The sequence below is a fragment of the Diceros bicornis genome, chromosome 25 (genome assembly GCF_020826845.1).
Source record: "Diceros bicornis minor isolate mBicDic1 chromosome 25, mDicBic1.mat.cur, whole genome shotgun sequence".
Taxonomy (NCBI): domain Eukaryota; kingdom Metazoa; phylum Chordata; class Mammalia; order Perissodactyla; family Rhinocerotidae; genus Diceros; species Diceros bicornis.
This window is the reverse complement of record NC_080764.1, coordinates 25977530-25996918: the sequence shown is the minus strand read 5'-3', so window position 1 is coordinate 25996918 and position 19389 is coordinate 25977530. Positions and strand designations below refer to the sequence as shown.

Genomic DNA, 19389 nt, shown 5'->3' with positions numbered 1-19389 from the left:
ATCTTTTCTGGATTATTCAGATTTATTGAGTTGATTGAGTGGCTTTTCTCTTTTATTTCTATTAATGTGGTGAACTACGTTGATTGCTATCTAATTTTTAACCACTCTATATTTTTGGAATAAACATAATGTGGAGGTGAGAATTATCCTTTTGATATATTGCTTGATTTTTTTTGCTAATGTTTAATGTTTATGCCTTTCTGTTCATGAGAGAGATTTTCCTTTCTTGTAATGCCCTTTTTAGATTTTGCTCTCAAGGTCATGTTGGCCTCATAAAAAGAATTGAGAAGTATGTCCTCTTTTTCTATTGTCTGAAAGAGTTTGTGTCAGATTGGTGTTATTTATTCCTAAATTGTTTGGTTGAATTTACTGGTGAAGCCATTTGGACCTGAAATTTTCTTTGTGGAAAGGTTTTTAACTATGGATTAAATTTCTTCCTTAGATTTAAAATGATTTAGGCTTTCTTTTCATTTTTTAAAAAAAATCTTGTATCATTTTGGTAAATTGTACTTCCCTTGAAAATATTCAATTTTATCTAATGTTTTCAAATTTTTTATAAAATTGCTTATAATATCTCATTATGATCTTCTTAACATCTGTAAGATCTGTAGAGGTCATTCCTGATAGTTGTCAATTTGCCTTTTCTTTCATTTCGTCAGTTTCACCAGAAGTCTACCAATTTCATTAGTCTTTCAAAGAACAACATTGAAGTTTTTTGTCCTCTTAATTGTGTTTGTTTTCCATATTAATAATTTATGTTCTTTATTATTTAATTTATTCTACTTTCTTGAATTTAGTTTGCTTATTTTTAAAAATTTATTGACTTGGAAGCTTAGATCATTGATTTTCAGGATTTATCCTTATTTAATATATGCATATTCAGACATTTCTCAAATGCAGCTGTAACTATGTACCCAAAGTTTTTATATAGATCATACCTTCATTACCATTTAGTTAAGAATATTTTCTAATTCCCATTGTGATTTCTTCTTTGATATAGGGTTATGAGTCAAAAGGTACGGAGATTTTCTAATTATCTTTTTGTTACTGATTTCTAGCTTAATTATACTGTGGTGAAAAAGCATATTCTGTATTATTTGAAACTGTTGAAATTTGCTGAGACGTGGCCTAAATTGTGGTCAATTTTAGTAAATTGTATGTACTTGAAAAGACTGTGTATTCTTGTCTTTTTGGGTGCATTGCTTTGTATATATATGTTGATTAGGTTAAGTTTGTAAATCACGTATATAGTTAGATCTTCTCTATTCCGACTAATTTTTTGGTCTGCTTGTTTTGTAAATTCCTGAGAGAGCTGTGTTAAACATCATCGGCTATGTATTTCTGTCCCTGTGGAATTGATACAACATAGGGTATGTGTGTCTTTTGCTATAGCAGATACTCTTTTCCAAAGTGATTTTTACCAGTTTACACCCCCATCAGCATTTTATGAGAGTTCTAATTGTTCCGAATTCTGATACTTAGATTTATATGTCTTTTTCCTTTCGTCCATTCTGGTGTGAATTCAACAGTATTACATTATGGATTTAATTTGTACACCTCTGATGGCTGATGAAGTTGAGCACCACCTTTTCATACATTTCTTCACCATTTGGATATCCTGTTTTGTGAAGTGCTGTTCAGATCTGTGGGAGGAGGTTATCGAGGGGACATGTCCACTGGTTGACCCTTGAGCTGGACCCAGGCAATGAGAGGCTCCTTACTCCCTACCCTGTCCTTGGAATCTATATCTTGACTACTATTCACATACTGGCAGCCGTTCCAAGGACACAGCTTTGAAAGAGTAAGGTGTTATTGAGACCATCTGGACTGAATACGTGACTGAACCCAGTAAGGCTTCTATTTAAACTTTTAAGAGTCTGGTGGGCAGATGTGGAGATCTGCTCGTCTTGTGGCTGCTGAAGATAAGCCTCATATATGAGTTCCCTTGCTTATTGAAATGGCCACCTACCAATCTGGAGTGGTCTTTCTCTTTCTTTAGTCTCTCCCTGCCCTCCATGTACAGAGGCCAGTTTGCAAACCAACAAGATCTTTTGCTCGTTTTTCTACTGGGCTATTTGCTTCTTTTTTTTTTTTATTGGTTTGTAGGAATTCTTTATAGATTCTGGATACAAGTCCTTTATTGAACACATATATTGCAAACATCTTTTCCCATTTGGTGGCTTGCCTTTTCATTCTCTTAGTTGTAGCTGTTAAGGGACAAGAATTCTTAATTTTAATGTAGTCCAATTTATCAATATATCCTTTATAGTTAACTATTTTTGTGTCATGTTTAAGAAATCTCTGCTACATCAATGTCATAAAGATATATTTCTATGTTTTCTTCTGGAAGCTTTGTTATTTTACCTCTCACATTACGTCTAAATTTGCATCTTTTTTGTCGGTGTGAGGTAGGAATCAAGATTTATTTATTTCCATATAATATCCAGTTGACACAGCACCACTTATTGAAGAGATCTTTCTTTCTCCATTGACTATAGTATCCCTTTGTCATAAACTAGGTGACTGTATTTGTGTTTTTTCATTCAGCATAATTCCCTTGAGATGTATCCAAGTTGTTGTGTGTATTAATAGTTCACTTCTTAGTAATGCTGAGTAGGAGTCCATGGTGTGGATGTATCACAGTTTGTTTAACCATTCAGCTGTTGAAGGACATTTGAGTTGTTTCCGGTTTTCAGCTGTTAGGAATAAAGCTGCTGTGAACATTTGAGTATAGGTCTTTGTGTGAACATGAGTTTTTATTTCTCTGGTATAAATGCTCAAGAGTACAATTGCTGGATCATATGGGAAGTGCATATTTAGTTTTGTTAAGAAACTGTATTTTCCAAGGTGACTGTACTGTTTTACATTTCCACCAGCAATATATGAATGATCCAGTTTTATAACATCCTCAACAGTATTTGGTGTTATTACTATTTTTTTTTTTTTTTTTTTGCCATTCTGAGGGGTGTGTAGTAATATTTCGTTGTGGCTTTAATTTGCTTTTCCCTAGTGACTAATGATGCCAATTATCTTTTCATGTGCTTATTTGCCATCTTTACATCCTCTTCGTCTTCAGTGTCTTTTGCCCATTTTCTAATTGGATTGTTTGTTTATTTCTTCTGTTGAGTTTTGAGAGTTCTTTGTATGTTCTAGACACAAGTCCTGGTCATTGCTTGTTAAGACAGTAAATACATTTATTAAGCTTTTTTCCTCATCCTTACTTCTCATTTTTCACTGGTGCTTTCTAAATTAATTTCTTTTTGCTCAAATACAAACTTTAAGAACTTTGAAATAGTTTAGCTGGATATAATATTTTGCTTAAAAGTTTATTTCTTTAAAAATTTTAAGGATATTTCTCTCTAGTCTTGCATATGATGTTGAGAAGTCTGTCAGTTTAAATCTTATTGTTTCATAGATTTAGCCTTTACAATTTTCCCTTTCCTGTGATGTCCTTACATTTGATTGTACTAGGTCTAGGTGTGGGTTTAGTAATACAGTCGATACTTCGAGGTCTTTCATCTTTTTTAAATTTTTCATGGCACTGCTTCATTCCTTCTCTTAGGTTTACTTTTTTTTTTTAATTCTCCAAGGATCCTAGCAGACAGATGTTAACGCATCCACTCTCAATATCGTATTAATTTTATTATTTGCATCTGTTTATTCTTTTCTATTGCCTTCAGGAAAGGTTTCTTAATCTGATTTTCCAGGTCACTAATTTGTTCCTCGATTCTCATTGCTTTATTCCATGCATCTATTGAACTCTTTGTTTCAACAATAATATTCTTTATATGTAGTCTCCATTTGATTCTTTTTCACAGCAGTTTATTCTTGTTTCATGTTTCTAATACCTCTCATTTCCTTGAGAGAATACTTATTAAGCTTAGGTTCACTCTGTTCCATTTTTATGCTTCCTCTGGTAAACGATATTTTCACGTCTGGTCTTTGTTTCAAGGTGTTTGCGCTTTTAATTTTCTGTCCTCATTAGCTTATCTTCTGTCGCCTTGGAACAGTCAGCTGACTTGGCTACAATGTCCACCTGGAAGGAGGGGTGAAAGCCTAGACCTTAGTCTGTGTACTTCTAAGTGAGCTGAGGATGTACGTGTATGTATGTGCAGGTGCGTGCATGTGTGTGTGCCTATCTGAGGGCGGGGAGCCTCTCTGCCACAGTTTGGGCTCATCTCTTCTTCACAAGAAAAGTACAAGATCTCAAATAAGAATTCGCTTGAATTCCTTCACCCAAACCTGAAAATTTACCTTCACCGTCACCCATCCTTTCCACTGTCTCATTAAAATGCAAGGGATGTTCCTTCTCTTCCTCTTTGGATCTTTAAGCCTAATCCCTCCAAACCGTCCCTTCATCCCATGTCCTCTTGCAGATTCTTCCCTCTACTTCTTTCTCTTGTTATAGTTAGATTTATTGAAGGAATTGTCTGTTTTCACTGTTCCAAATTCTTTCCTTGCTACTTATACCTAGGCAGTCTTCTATCCCCAGCACTCTACTGAGAATGTCACGGACAGCCTCCTTATTGTTCAATCCAAGGGTCACTTTTCAGTGCTTTTCTTCCTTTACTCTCTGTCGTACTTGTTACTGTTGACTATTCCTTTCTCTCCAAGCACTCTGCTTTGCAGCCCTTCCTCCCTCTGCCCTTCTTTTACGTGTTGGTGTTCCCTACTGTTCTGTCCTAGGCAGCCGTACATTGCCCATGGCTGATCCTATCGTTTGCTATGGTTATATAATGATGACTCTAAAGCTATATCCTATTTTAGATCTCTTTCCTGAGCTTTCAATATCTAGCTGCCTATTTGACTAGTTAACTCTTGCTAATTCTCTATGTTTGAGATCCCATGTTTCTTCTTTTGAGTAGCCTTGTCTGACCACTCTCCTATTCCAAAGCCATGTTCAGTGCCCTTCCTATTTGCCCGCTAAGAGTTGTTGTTTCCCCCACTAGGGTGTAAGTTCTGTGAAGGCAGGGATTGTATTTGCTCCTTTTCCATTGTTTCCCTGGTGCCTGACAGTGTCTGATAGTTAATATTTAGTAAATGTATCTTTGCATGAATGACATTCAAATCTCTCTCTTTCCTCTTCTAGTGTCAAATACTAGTGCAGATGGAATGCTTGATTTTCCAAAAACATCTCTTCTGGAACTTATTATAGAAAGAAAAAATGTAATTTCTGTGGATGCTGCTGTGAAATTTACAAAATTAGCTTTTACCTATGAGGAATGGAGTTTATTTGAATCTTCAGCTTGGCAGCTTACTGATTTTCTCCAGGTAATATATGCAAAACCGTTGTTTTTATTTTGTTAAGGTGACATTGAATTACTAATTAACTTGTGGGACTTACTTCTCTTAGAGGCAGGACGATCCCGAGTCAAAGAAAGCAGAGAAGGATTTAACTCTTCTTATTGCAATAGAACCTCTCATCAACGTAAAGAGACACAAAAGTGTGATCTTTCCTTTGGAAAACTACAGAGAAGGACAGTTAGCTCCAATTTATATAAAAAAATGTGCTTTTCATGGTGAGTATTTATCTTTTTGAAAAATTAAGATACTTTTATCTGCTAAAATAGGCTCCTTATAGGTGAAGGGGGAGAAAGAATGTTCAAGGCAGAGGGAGGAGGAAGTGCAAAGGCCCTGAGGCAAGAATGTGCTTGGTTGTTGAAGGAATGGCAAGGAGGCATGTATGGCTGGAGTGCACTGTGGTGGTGGTGGAATTTGAGAATTCTATAGGAGAAGAGGTCAGGGAAGTAGCTGGGCACCAGATCTTGCAGGCTCCTAGGCCTTAAGGATGCTGGATTATATTTTCAGTGATGGTTTTGAGTAGAAGAATGAGACTCTACTTAAGGGCTGCCTTGTTGGTGAGAGGCCAGCAGGGCAGTAAATCAAAAGCCATCAGTTCACTTTGGTAAGGAAGGTTTGATGGTCTCCTCTCTCTTTCCAGTATGCAGAGTTTTCCATTCTATGACTTTTTAGTCTTAAAAGTTATTGTGTATATCGTCAAAAATCTGTGACCTCTATTTTCTCAACCAATAAGAATTATTTAATCCCATGTGTTTTGTGTTCTATCATGTTCTTAAGGCGTTGCATGGCTGCTCAACTGCAGTAAATAATTTGTATCAAGTAATGATACATTTTTTTCTAGTGGTTTCTGAATAGAAATATATATATATTTTTTGTGAGGAAGATCGGCCCTGAGCTAACATCTGCCAATCCTCCTCTTTTTGCTGAGGAAGACTGGCCCTGGGCTAACATCCGTGCCCATCTTCCTCCACTTTATATGGGACGCTGCCACAGCATGACTTAACAAGCAGTGTGTCAGTGCGTGCTCGGGATCCGAACCTGTGAACCCTGGCCCTTCGAAGTGGAGTGCGCGCACTTAAACTGCTTGCACTACCGGGCCGGCCCCTGAATAGATATTTTTTTGTTATTTTTATTTCAATTGCCATATTTCATATGTGTTTTAATATTATAAGCTTCTTCAGTTCCGTTTTGGATATAATTGGTATTCAATTATGATTAGATTGATCTAAAATTAGTTAGATCTAAAATTAGATTACAGGTTAATGATAGCAATAATAGTCTATTTTAATTGAATTAGGGCCCACTTAGATTAGTTTTCATATTGAAACATTTAAAGTGTCTTATTGATATGATATTTTCCTAGATATCATTTTATTGTCATTTTTGTAGAACTTCTGTGTTTCTATACCTTTTCTATTTGGAATTTTGAAATGGATTTTTTTTGTTTCATTTTCCTCTACTTTATGAATCGAGATACTTGTGAGATGACTGGCAGATACTCAGAAGACATTTTCCATTTGGCAGCAACCTTGTATTCCTGTGTCTGTGCCTCTCCCCAGGTGAAATAGCTATTGTGGATCATTTTTAATAGTGTTGAAGGAGGCTATTATACCTAATTTAAAGCTAGATTGAAAATGTCGCAGGAATTGCACTTTGCCAAAATTCTATGTTGTTTATTCATTAGAATAAGAGATTGAGTTATAGCTTGACTTGTAATTTTAAGTCTCTTTTTATTATTGTTATCATTTTGGGTGTCAATCTGTTCCTCTTGGGGATATTCCTAGGCTAACTATATTTCTAGTAATGAAGGAAATGAAGGTTTTAAGGAAGAGTTAATCTTAATGAAGTACTGCATTTAGTCCATGAGTACCAAGCTGGTTGTCATTTGGAGTCACTTTGCACACAATGGCCAGTATTAAGAAATGACCTCTTTTTGGGTATGAATGTGTAAGTAAAACTAGTGCAGCACTAGTTTTAAAACTGAATTCCAGGGATCCCCAGAGCTTCTCTGAAGTTTCTCCGTGGGCAGTATCACCCTAGCCTGTTTTTATTAGTTGTGTCTACAATGTTGAGATTCTGATAGAATTTCATTTGGAAATTTGGTTTTACTGTTATAAAAAATGTTGGAAAACCACAATTATAGAGCATTGTATTAACTTTTGTTCAAGTAAGAGAAACACAGTAATGGACTTGAGAAGTTCTACTGTTATAATATTTTCTCTATTTCGTCTGGGTTTATTAGATTAAGTTATAACCTCTGATGAGTATTTAATTTTTGAAAGAAAGGTATTTGGTAGCAAACGTAATTATTATAGTGGGAGAGCTAAACCAAAAAACAACAATCAAGGCTGAAAAAGGAAAGAAAATTTCATCTATCTGTTCTTTTAGAAATCATAGATGTCTTAGATCAGTTCAATTCTATTCAATAAACATTTATTGATACTGTTATGGTCCTAAGCAAGGCACTAAGGTACTACATATGCAAATTAAGTCTTACAGCTGCCCGAAAGGAGCTCAGTTTGGTATGTTTTAATCATAAACTCATTATCTTTCTAGTTCACGTATAATGAGTAACTTCATTTTTCTTCCAAAAAGAGCCAAGTAACTGATTTGAGAGATGTACTCATTCTGGGTCATCTGTTGATACCCATGTGACGTTCTGTCTAGTTTCTTCATGTCTCTCTCCTTGTCTCTCTCCTTTTCTAGCTCCCCATTCCCTCTCTCCTACTCGTTCCTCTCCCTTCCACCCATTCTTTATTATTTTAATGTAGGAATTTTAAAAAGAAAAAAGGATATAAAAATTTCAAATTTGGATGGAACTAATTGGTTTACAGACTTGCCTAAAAACGTTTGAGACTTTTCTTTTTAGAGAGGCAGAGGTAGCCTAGAGCAGTCTTTAAGAGTCAGGACTCAAGAGCCAGGCTGCTCGGGTTTGAATCCCAGCTCTGCTGCTTTCTGTTCATTTCATCTTACGAAAAACTACTTCATGTTTTGTGCTTCAGTTTGCTCATCTGTAAAGTGGGGATGATGTTAACAGTACTCACCTCAGAGCATTGTTATGAGGATTAAATGGGTTGGTATATGTCTTAGTCCGCTGGGGCTGCTATAACAAAATACCGCAGACTGTGTGGCTTAAACAACAAACATTTATTTCTCACAGTTATGGAGGCTGAGAAATCCATGGTCAAAGCACCAGCAAATTTGGTGTCTGGTGAGAGCTTGCACTTTGGTTCATAGAGGGCTGTCTTCTCACCGTGTCCTCACTTGGTGGAAAGAGAGTGCGAGACTCTGGGGGCCCCTTTTATAAGGGCACTAATCCCATTCATGAGGGCTCCACTCTCATGACTTAATCACCTCCAAAGGCCTCACCTCCTACTGCGATCACATTGGGAGTTAGGATTTCAACACAGGAATTTGAAGACCCAAACATTCAGTCCATTGCAGTATATATAACGCTCTTAGAATGTTGCCTCGCACCCATTAAATGTTACATATCTATATATCTTATTATTCTTATCAATTTACTTTACCACTTTTATTTTCAGAATGTTCAACCTGATATAGAAATCGTTGTGGACATGATAATGTTCCTATGGCAGAAATGCAAATTAGGAATTCAGCGGATCAATGTGTCCAGAAATGACTACGCAAAATTCATCCAGAAAATCAGTACTGATAAAGTATTCCTTTTTGATTCCTTTCACATATTTTTTGTTATTGCTAATTTAAGTTGGGATGCGCATTTCAAATCTAAATTTTTCCTATGTATCCACCTGCATATCTGCCATTCTTTAAATGTAGTGCTGTGTGAGCCTTTCTTTTAAATGTGTTCCCTGCACTTCTGCTCCAAGTTAGTTTTGGGGAGTGGGGAGGTGTTTTAGGTTTTTAAGGGAGGAGTAAATATAGTATGTCTAATGTCACATGAGCTTGGATAAATTCAGTGAGAAGGTTAATATTAGAAAATACATACAAATAAGTAAGGAGTTTCGTGGTTTTTTTTTTTTTTTTTGCCATAATATATTTAGACTATTTTAAAGAGCTATTTCATGGGAAGGAGAAAGTTGAGCAGGTGAATATTATAACCTGGAAACTTAGGAGAAGATATTTTAGCCATAACACAGTCTCCTGTGATTCTGAGGCCGCCTAAGATTAGCTACATTAGGATGCATGGGTATGATTTTTATCACGTACTCTGATAAAGTAATCATGAGGGTGCATAAATATTATTTTCTCATATTAGCTCCCGAAGTGTGATGGCTGATTTTATGTGCTAAGCTTTGGGGATATAGGCATGAAAGACAGTTTTCAAGGCACCTCACGTGGAGCCTGAAATACCTGCTGCCCGCTCACTATTTTGGCGGACTTTGCTAGTGATCCTAACAGCTGCTTTTAGAAAGGAGAATGAGAATTTTGAGGGTACAGATAATCTTCACTGATATATAAAAATAACAGATGTTGAATTTTCCATTATGGCTATAGATATGCAGACCCTACGTTTAAGTGAATCTACTTAATGAAGTTACGTCAACAGACTGATTATTAAATACCGTCTTATTAGGGTCACTGATCTTTATATTATTTATGATTAAGATGCACTAATAAGGAGGGAGTACCTGTATAACATTTTCATATGATTAGAAGATGGTGATTTTAAAGAAGTACTAAATTTTGAAAAGTGTGACTATTTCTACAATGTAATGCACTTTAATTGATTTTGCTGTATATATTCTTTTTTTAGTGGGTTTATCTTCTGTGGCAGATAAATGAAATAATTCACTGCTGTAAAATGGAAGACATTGACGTTGTGATGGTGGCAGAGGTCACATTACGATTAAGTGAAATATTGGAGTCCTTAGGAAACCCAAGAGGAAAATTTAAAAAATCTCTAGGTAAAATATTGAGTGAAAAAGTATGAGGTTATTAATGTATATATATACACATATGAATATAGAAGTATAAATTGGAATACAGAATGACTTCTAATAGAAACTAGGCATTTCAGTGTTGTGCCTCACTGATGATTTATAATCAGAAATAGAAATAATATAGGTTTAACCAAGTCGATGTTAAAAAAAGGTTATGTGCGGACCAGCCCCGTGGCTTAGCAGTTAGGTGCACGTGCTCCGCTACTGGTGGCCCGGGTTCGGATCCTGGGTGCACACCGACGCGCTGCTTCTCTGGCCATGCTGAGGCCGCATCCCACGTACAGCAACTAGAAGGATGTGCAACTAGGACATACAACTATGTACTGGGGCTTTGGGGAAAAAAAAGGAGGAGGATTGGCAATAGATGTTAGCTCAGGGCCAGTCTTCCTCAGCAAAAAAAAAGAGGAGGATTAGCATGGCTGTTAGCTCAGGGCTGATCTTCCTCACAAAAAAAAAAAAAAGGTTGTGTGGTGTATGGTTCAATGACAGACCAAACTCTTTTTGTCTCCTCCTCACTCATGCATTTCCCTTCTCCATTCTTGGTGACTACATGCTCCTCCCCCCACCCCCCAATTCTTCCTTTCTCTCGTCTTATACCCCTTGGTACATCCTCCTCTTCCATTTCCCGATAGAGTGTACATTTCTTGAAGGAAGAGAGCGTGTTTCGGTCACCATTATATTCTTGGCATCCACCACACTGGCTGACACAGAGCAGCTCAAATAAATGTTTGTTGAATGGATCAAAGTCCTTCTACTTTTTATCTCCCTTTTAATTATCTTGTCTTTTCTGATTCCCGCCTTTAAAAATTCTTCTTCTTAGGGCTGGCCCAGTGGCGTAGTAGTTAAGTTTGTGCACTCTGCTTCGGTGGCTGGGGGTTCATGGGTTCAGACCCTGGGCATGGACTCACGCACCACTCATCAAGCCATGCTGTGGCAGTGTCCCATGTACAAAATGAAGGAAGATGGGCACAGATGTTAGCTCAGAGCTAATCTCCCTCAGCAAAAAGAGGAGGATTGACAATGGACGTTAGCTCAGAGCCAGTCTTCCTCACACACACACACACACACACACACACACACAATTTTTCTTCTTTCTTTGTTTATTCTATTTCTCCTGCTCTTTTTCCCTTTCTTCTTGTCTTCTTCCTCTTTTTGCCCTCATTTCCTACCCACTCCCCTACTCTCCCTCTCCCAACCCCTTTCTGCCATCATTCTCTTCTCCTCCCAAAAGGTGATTTCTCTCCAAGGATGGCCTTATGCTCTCATCTCCTTGTTTTTTCTTCTGCCTGTGGTTGAACCCCTGAACTCTCTGTTTCATTAGGTAACCCATATGTAGAGAATGAGGTGGGGATGACCACGGTGGGTATCTACTTTCCTATTTCACCCCACTTACAGAGTACGTATGACATTTGGGGGACTTTGTAATAAAGTAATTGTTTTCCCAGAGATTCACTCATCTGGCTCTGCCTATCCTTGGTTGTTGAGCATGGCTTTGCAGATGGAGTTTTAGAGCCATGGTTCTCAAACTTTGATTAATATCAGTATCACCTGTGAGTAGTTAAAACTACAAGGCACAGGCCCTATCCTACTTCAACTAGCCTGGACCTTTCTAGACTATATTAGCTTACCAGGTGATTTTGAAATCCATCAAAGTTTGAGAACCACTGGTTAGAGGTCCCTAGCTATCTAACACACTCAATGGCCTGAAGTCATATTTTTTGAAATGTTCTATCTTAAAATGCTTTTTCCTTTTTTATACTTTTATTACGCAGAATTTCAAAAATGAAGTAGAGAGATGAAATAAGTCACCATTTACACATCATCTGATATCAATAATTATCAACATCTTACCAATCTTATTTCCTCTCTTTTGGCAACACTTGCTTTTTTCCTGGAGTGACATCACGTCATCTCTACCAGAAAATACCTCAGTATATACATATATATGTTTGTATCTATCTAATAGGTAAGGATTTTTTTTTTTTTTTTACAAAACCACACTGCCATTATTATTATACCTTACAAAATTAGTGAAAATTCCTATGTTCCTGATTGTATTAAAAATGTCTTAAGTTGGTTTTTTCCAATCAGGATCCAAGCAAGCCCAGACATTTTATTTTCTTACATGTTTCTTAAATCCCTCCTTCTAATCTATAGCAGTCCCTTCTCTCCTCATCCCTTTTTCAAGCTATTTATTTTTTTGAAGAAATTTAATCATCACCCTGCAGGATTTCCCACATTATGGATTTGGCTATTTGTGTCCTTGTGGTGTTGATTAATTTGCTCCTTTGTCTAGTAGTTAGATCTAGAGGCTTCCTTAGATTCAAATGATATCTTGTCAAAAAGAATTCTCGCCAATGCTTTATTTTTTTGGCAAGGATACTTCATAGGTCGTGCTGTTTACTCCCTATTGCGTTGAATCAGGAGGCATATAATGCCTGGTTGTCCCACTTTTTGTGATGTAAAGATTTATCATTGAGTTCAGGTGTTGTTAGCGTGACCTTTTCCCTAGGTTGGTTTCCTCAGAAGTAGATTCTGAGACAAGAATTTGAGTGAAATAGTTTATTTGGGATATTATCCAGGGAAGCGGCATGGTGGGATGGAGCAGTGAGACAGAGAAGTAAAGGAAGCCAATACAAGGTACAGTAAGTTAATGAGAAGGCTACTGTTGTGGGTTTGGGGCTTATTCTCCAGGCGCCTCCAGGAGGCTGTATAGAACATGCCTTAGAGAGCTGGGAGGCTGGGGTATTTATACAACTTTTTCTGTCATTGGTTGAAGGCTACTAGGGGAGTGGGGGTGAGAAGACAGATGGGACTTCTAACTTCTATCATTCCTTCTGCATTTATTATATTAAATTCCTAAATGAAGAACTTACTTCATCAGCTATTTGGTTACTCTGGTTATTTTTGATTGTGTGGTAGACATTACATTTACTAAATATTTTATAGAAATAGTTTGAAGCCTTAGATGATATGTTCTTCCAGAGATTTATGCTTGCTTTTACTAGTTGCATAAAGGCACTTCTACTCCAGGATCCCATTATTCCAACTTGAGAGATTAAGATCTTTTGAAGCTGAGATGCTCTCTTTTTTGACCTTTTCAGTTTACCCTAACTCCTAGGATGCAGCCCCTTCTGCTTCTCATACTTGGTGGACCCTGGATACCAATTGCTGTTCCTTTAGCCCTTCAAGGCTGTCAAAAGCACCACTCCTCTCAACTTCCTTTTCCAGAATTGACGCCAAGTCCCCAGTGGGAAAAGTAGCTCTAATGCCATTCTATCCTCCTTGGGCACTCTTCCCAAGATCCAGGTGATATTTCCTTCTCAAGATCCTGGCCCTGTATTAATATTTTTGTTATCTTCTTAGCTTGCAGGTGAACAAAAAGTGTATTTTTCCGGGCCAGCCCCATGGCTTAGCAGTTAAGTGTGCGTGCTCCACTACTGGCGACCCGGGCTCGGATCCCGGGTGCACACTGACGCACCACTTCTCCGGCCATGCTGAGGCCGTGTCCCACGTACAGCAAGTAGAATGATGTGCAACTAGGACATACGACTATCTACTGGGGCTTTGGGGAAAAAAAAAGGAGGAGGATTGGCAATAGATGTTAGCTCAGAGCTGGTCTTCCTCAGCAAAAAAAAAAGAGGAGAATTAGTATGGATGTTAGCTCAGGGCTGATCTTCCTCACACACACACAAAAAAAGGTGTATTTTTCCAGCTTTTCTAGTTGTCTCTAGCCAGGAGAATTTTTCCAGATTACCTGTTCTTGGAAGCAAAAGGCCCAATGATTACTTTTTGAAAAAGTCTATTTCTTATTCAATTTTATTGTTTTGTTTACTATTTACTTTTGGGAGACTATTGTTTTATTGTTTTATACTATTTCATTATAAATGGGCTAAATACAACTTATTTTATTCATTCTTTCCTAAAATCTTTCATTTCTAAAGAACTAATCAATATTGGAGCACAATCCATTTATAAATTTGAAAATATCTACATTTATGTAACGAGGGGTTGTCCCCATTTAGATATATAAATTCTTATAACTTTTCCAACAATGTTATTCTCATCCTCTTATTGGCACATAAAGCACAAAGTACAAGTTGTTCTTGGATATTAATTATGGCAATCTACTTCAAGATGTTTATTAGGCTGTTTATTAAGTAATCATTGTTTAGTTTGAATTATTCACTAAATTTTAAAATAGGAAATTAGCATTGCCATGTAAATATTTATAATTTATATTCCTTTAATTCAAACCAGCCTTCTCTGATATTTGTCCAAATTCATAAGGCTTCTACACTGTTATTTTCTGAATGCTTTTCATTTGACTTTATTGAGTATATAGGAAGATAATCTCTTTAGCATAATATTACCTTGTTGATAATCAAGATTTTTGATTTGGGTTATTGTATTGCAAGATGCTTTAAAATTAACTTATATAAAGGCAAAAGGTAGTTATGTGGAAGAGAGAATTTGGTAGTTAACTTCTAAGTGCTGAGTCATTTCTAAAATCATGGGTAATTACAAAGATAACCAATTTAGTGTAATGTTTTTCATGATTATGATTCATTGCTGTATTTCCATTTTTCTCTTTCCTCCTTTTTTTTCCTTTGGTCCTTCCTTCTTTCCCTTTGTTTCTGCCTCTCTCCTCCACCTCTTTCTCCTTCCTCTCTCCTTCCTCCTTTTTTTCCTCCTTTTCTTTCTTCTCTTCTTTCTTTTCATTCTTCCTTTTTTTCAGAGGCATCTTTAAGGAAAGAGATTGATGACTTCCCTGAGACTCCAAAAGGGAGCCCGAAAAGTCTTCCAATATTGAAGGTATTGCAAAATATTTTAGAAAATTCTGTTAAAGGGGCCGGCCCTGTGGCTTAGCGGTTAAGTGCGCGTGCTCCGCTACTGGTGGCCCGGGTTCTGATCCTGAGCGAGCACTGACGCACCACTTTTTGTCCGGCCATGCTGAGGCGGCATCCCACATACAGCAACTAGAGGGATGTGCAACTATGACATACAGCTCTCTGCTGGGGCTTTGGGGAGAAAAAGAGAAAAAAAGAAGGATGATTGGCAATAGATGTTAGCTCAGGGCTGGTCTTCCTCAGCAAAAAAAAAAAAAGAGGACGATTGGCATGGATGTTAGCTCAGGGCTGATTTTCCTAGCAAAAAAAAGAAACAAAAGAAAATACTGTTAAAACATGAATTTTAATTTCCAAATAATTTTAAATTTGTAAGTGTGTAATGATTAATTGTAGATATAATTTTGAATATTTAAAACTTGAGAATTTATGGTTTCTACATACATTGAGAACTACAGGGACATTTTTCTACCTTTTGCTTTTACTCTAGAAAAAAATCTAATCAGCTGTAAAAGTGAGCTAGATAAAATATCTTAAAAGGATTTATAGTTATATTAGTATTGATATTTTGAATGTGATATGATTCATAGACTCCGAGAGCAGAGATGTCCTACTCAGTCTATGCCTCTAATGGATTCAATGAGTTATTACCTGTTTAAAATGTACTTAGAACAGTCCCTGGCACAGGGCAAATTCTCAGTGAGTGTTAGTTTAAGAGAAGAAAGGGGGTGAGGGAGTTAAGTGGCCATTTTTCTTCTTGATTATGTTTTTCTTACAATATTGGAATTATTTCTGTACATCATGGACTGTGTTGTTCTATAGATCTGGATAGGAGTCAAGGGAACTGTCTCATATATGTAATAAAAATTAATTTATTTATAGGCGAGAACTAGAATGCCATTTTGCTAACTCTGTCCTATGTGTTGCTGGTACTATGCTTCAGGAAAAGGATGCCGTGGTCAAGTAACGTTGAGTGACTTTGGATTAAACACAATAGGTTCCTTACTGGAAGACTTCTCAGAGACATTAGTTTGCTTATGAGCACTGTGGTTTTCCAAGAAGGAGATACAGAATACCATATGTTCCATTATTTGAGCATTAAAACCCATTTTACCCCCTATGGAATACCTACTTAGGACACTGGTGTTCATAAACTACAGTTGAAAAATACTTTTCTAGATAGAAAGCCAGTGATCTGTATTTTGGTTTGCCTGATTAATTCAAAATCCATAATTTTAAATATTGAAAATTGTATTAACATTAGAGGACAATTTGCGGTATCAAAAATTAAGGAAAAAATCTGTAATTTCACTATATAGACCTAAATATTACTGTTTTCTATATTTTCTCTTAGTCTTTTTCACATTTTTTAACGTCGTAGCATTCTGATGTTTTTTCTTAACATTATTTCGTTAGAACTTTTCCTGTTGCTAAATGTTAATCCTCATGATTACTGTATTTTCTCTGAAAAATTGATGGGAAATATATGACATAAAATTACAAAGAATATTATAACGAAGACCCATTTCCCCATCGCTGGCTTAAGAACCAAAACATTGCTAGTACAGTCGGAACTCAACTCCCACTAACACCTCCTGATTGCATTGCCTAGGAGTAACAGCTATACAAAAAACAGTGGTTATAAATTCCAGGCCTTTTAGTACTTTTATTACATACACGTGTATTCTTAGGGAGTAGAGAGTATTGTTTTTGAATTTATATAAATAGTGTCATACTGTGTGTACCCTACTGCAGCTCACTTTTTGTCTCAGTATTGTGCTTGTGAGATTCACTCAAGTTGATTTGTGTAATCATGGTGTTCATTTTCACTCCCCCAAATCCAACTTGCTCAAGGTTGCACAGTAAGTGGATTTGAACTTAGGTGTGTTGCCTTCAAAGTCCAGGCATTTAGCCACTATGCTATGTTGCCTCTTGATTTTAAAAAAGTATCTTCGGGATATTTGTATAAAAGATATTTTTCTAATGCATAAAAAATGCAAGTCCCGAGAAACTTGGTACCAATCAAGTATCAGGAATGTACTGGAGGACCAGGGGGTCATTCTGAATTTACTTTCTCAAATGAATGTTCATGTCCTAATTATAGGTTTCAGGGAATGCAATTTTAAGTTCTTTATGCTGTCTTGTGTCTTCTGAAGAGAGCTAGAGTTGAGAAATCTGAAGTTGGGAGTGAATGTTTGAACTGCTTAAGATATTGAGGAGGTACAACAGCTGTCTTCCAATGGCTTTTCCAGGGAACACTTACAGCGCTTGCTAAATAGGCAGCTTCCAATTTCCCACTCTAGACATATAGAATCATAATTTCAGGTGTGAGGTTCATAAAAATTTATAATTCTAGGTATGTGCCTCTTTAAAGTTCCCAAAGTAGATTCTTAAGGACACTAGAATTTGAAAATTACTGGCATAGTGGGCTAGCACTTATTCTCTGAGGCTTTATAGGGCAGAAATAGGAATACGAGTAGAAGTTACAGAGTGCTAGATTTTGGCTTGCAATGGAAATTTTCTGGCACTTAAAGCCCCTAAATGAAATGGGTTTCTTAGTAGATAGCAATTTTCCCATAATAAAGAAACTGAAGACCATTTATGAACTATTGCTACTTTTATTTAAATTAGAAAATGCACCCTTTCCTCAAGATAATTTATTGCCATCTGCTGGGGAATTGTCCACATAAATATACAAGTCTATGATGACAGCAGTGTGAATGGCACCCCCTAAAACTGTGCCATACACAATGAGCCCAGCTGTATTGGGGCACATGGTTGATGTAGTAGAGGAAATTCGCTGGTGTGGTCCAAGGGCACAGCAGTTATTATTACAAGACCTGGAGTTGAGTCCTCACTCTGATATTGACTGTTTGTGTGATCTTGAATGAATTATTTCATTTGTTTGAATGTAAGTATCCTCATCTGTAAGATTATAATAATAGTACCAATTCTACTGATACTATTTAAATTATACAGTTTAAATGAGATTTTGGTAACATGGTAGCAACCAGTACCTGGCACATGCTAGCTACTCAGTTTTTCTCTTATGTTTCACATAGAGCACTGAATCTCAACCTAGGGTCTCAGAACCATCTGGAGGGGAGTGAAGTGGGGAGAAGGAGTGAGACTTTATTGTAAGGAGAGTCCAAAATCCGTATGCTCACCTAGCAGAGTCTGTAGGTGGGATATATTATATATTTTGCATATATCCATACAACTATGTGCTATTGTGATTACATGAAAAAACTTAGAGTTTTACTGAATACATAGCAGCTATTTTTTCAACAAATAAATTTTAAAATTATGATAATTAATAAGATCTACCTCATAGGGCAACCGCAATTAAAAAATTAATCCATGTAAAGCTTTTAGTCCAGTACCTAGAACATATTTTAATTAAATGTTAGCTGTGATGATAACAAAGATGGTAATAAAGATGATGGTGGTGATGATGATCGTGAATGTGGGTATGTGTGAGGTCTTTGAAATTTTTTGATGTTAAAAATGTATCCTTAGAGACTTCTGTTTCTGGAAAAACAGCAAACTAGATGACAAAACACATAGGAATTTTAGACAGAAGTGAAGAGATATCCTCAAGCACATTGCAGAGTTCACAAGAAGTAAAGTAAGTCCCAGGGGCCAAACTAGAAAGGGGAATTGAAAGCCAGAATGGTAAATTTATGAGTAGGTGCTGCGGTAGGTTGATGGGCTCAGTTACAAAGAAGCTTGGATTAACAGGCATCCAGGGACAAGAGATGAGGCTTGAGCACATGAAAGATGGGGGCTTGGAACTGAGACTCACACATGAAGTTAGAACCTACAGAAGGCTACATTCTAAGAAGAGGTAGACTAGAAAAAAATCTGCCTATTTGCATAGGGAGATATCTCAATTTGGGTACTGAGAAATGGAGTGGATGGGGGAAATTCTCTCTTCCTAATGATTTATCGTCTTGGGCCTGCCCTCACATAGATCTATATGAATTTACACTACTTGGGTTACTCAGGGAACCTCCCTGAGCCTGTGATTCTTGAATGGAGATATACGTATCTCATTGTATCTCGAATGGATATATGTAATCAAATTGTGTATATTCCAGGAATGCTAGGATGATTTAACATTAGAAAATTATAATGTAATACACCACATGAGCAGATGAAAGGAAGAAAAATATGACCACCTCACTAGATAAAGAGAGGCAACAAAAGCGTTTGACAAAATTCGACAACCATCTTTTAAAAAAATAACTGTTAGGAATAGAAGAGAACATCTGTATCCCATAAAGGGTATTATCTGAAGACCTTCAATGAATGTT

At 36.7% G+C, this 19389-nt stretch overlaps 1 protein-coding gene across 1 annotated transcript in view; it reads left to right on the top strand.

Moving 5' to 3' along the window:
* Window positions 1-19389, top strand: part of CFAP54 (cilia and flagella associated protein 54) — a 290316-nt gene that overhangs the window by 33155 nt on the left and 237772 nt on the right. The window contains exons 10-15 of the mRNA XM_058568605.1: window positions 5090-5271; window positions 5354-5519; window positions 6775-6860; window positions 8847-8981; window positions 10040-10190; window positions 14965-15041. Of these exons, the coding sequence (XP_058424588.1) occupies window positions 5090-5271; window positions 5354-5519; window positions 6775-6860; window positions 8847-8981; window positions 10040-10190; window positions 14965-15041 (797 nt within the window). The remainder of the gene's footprint in view (window positions 1-5089; window positions 5272-5353; window positions 5520-6774; window positions 6861-8846; window positions 8982-10039; window positions 10191-14964; window positions 15042-19389) is intronic.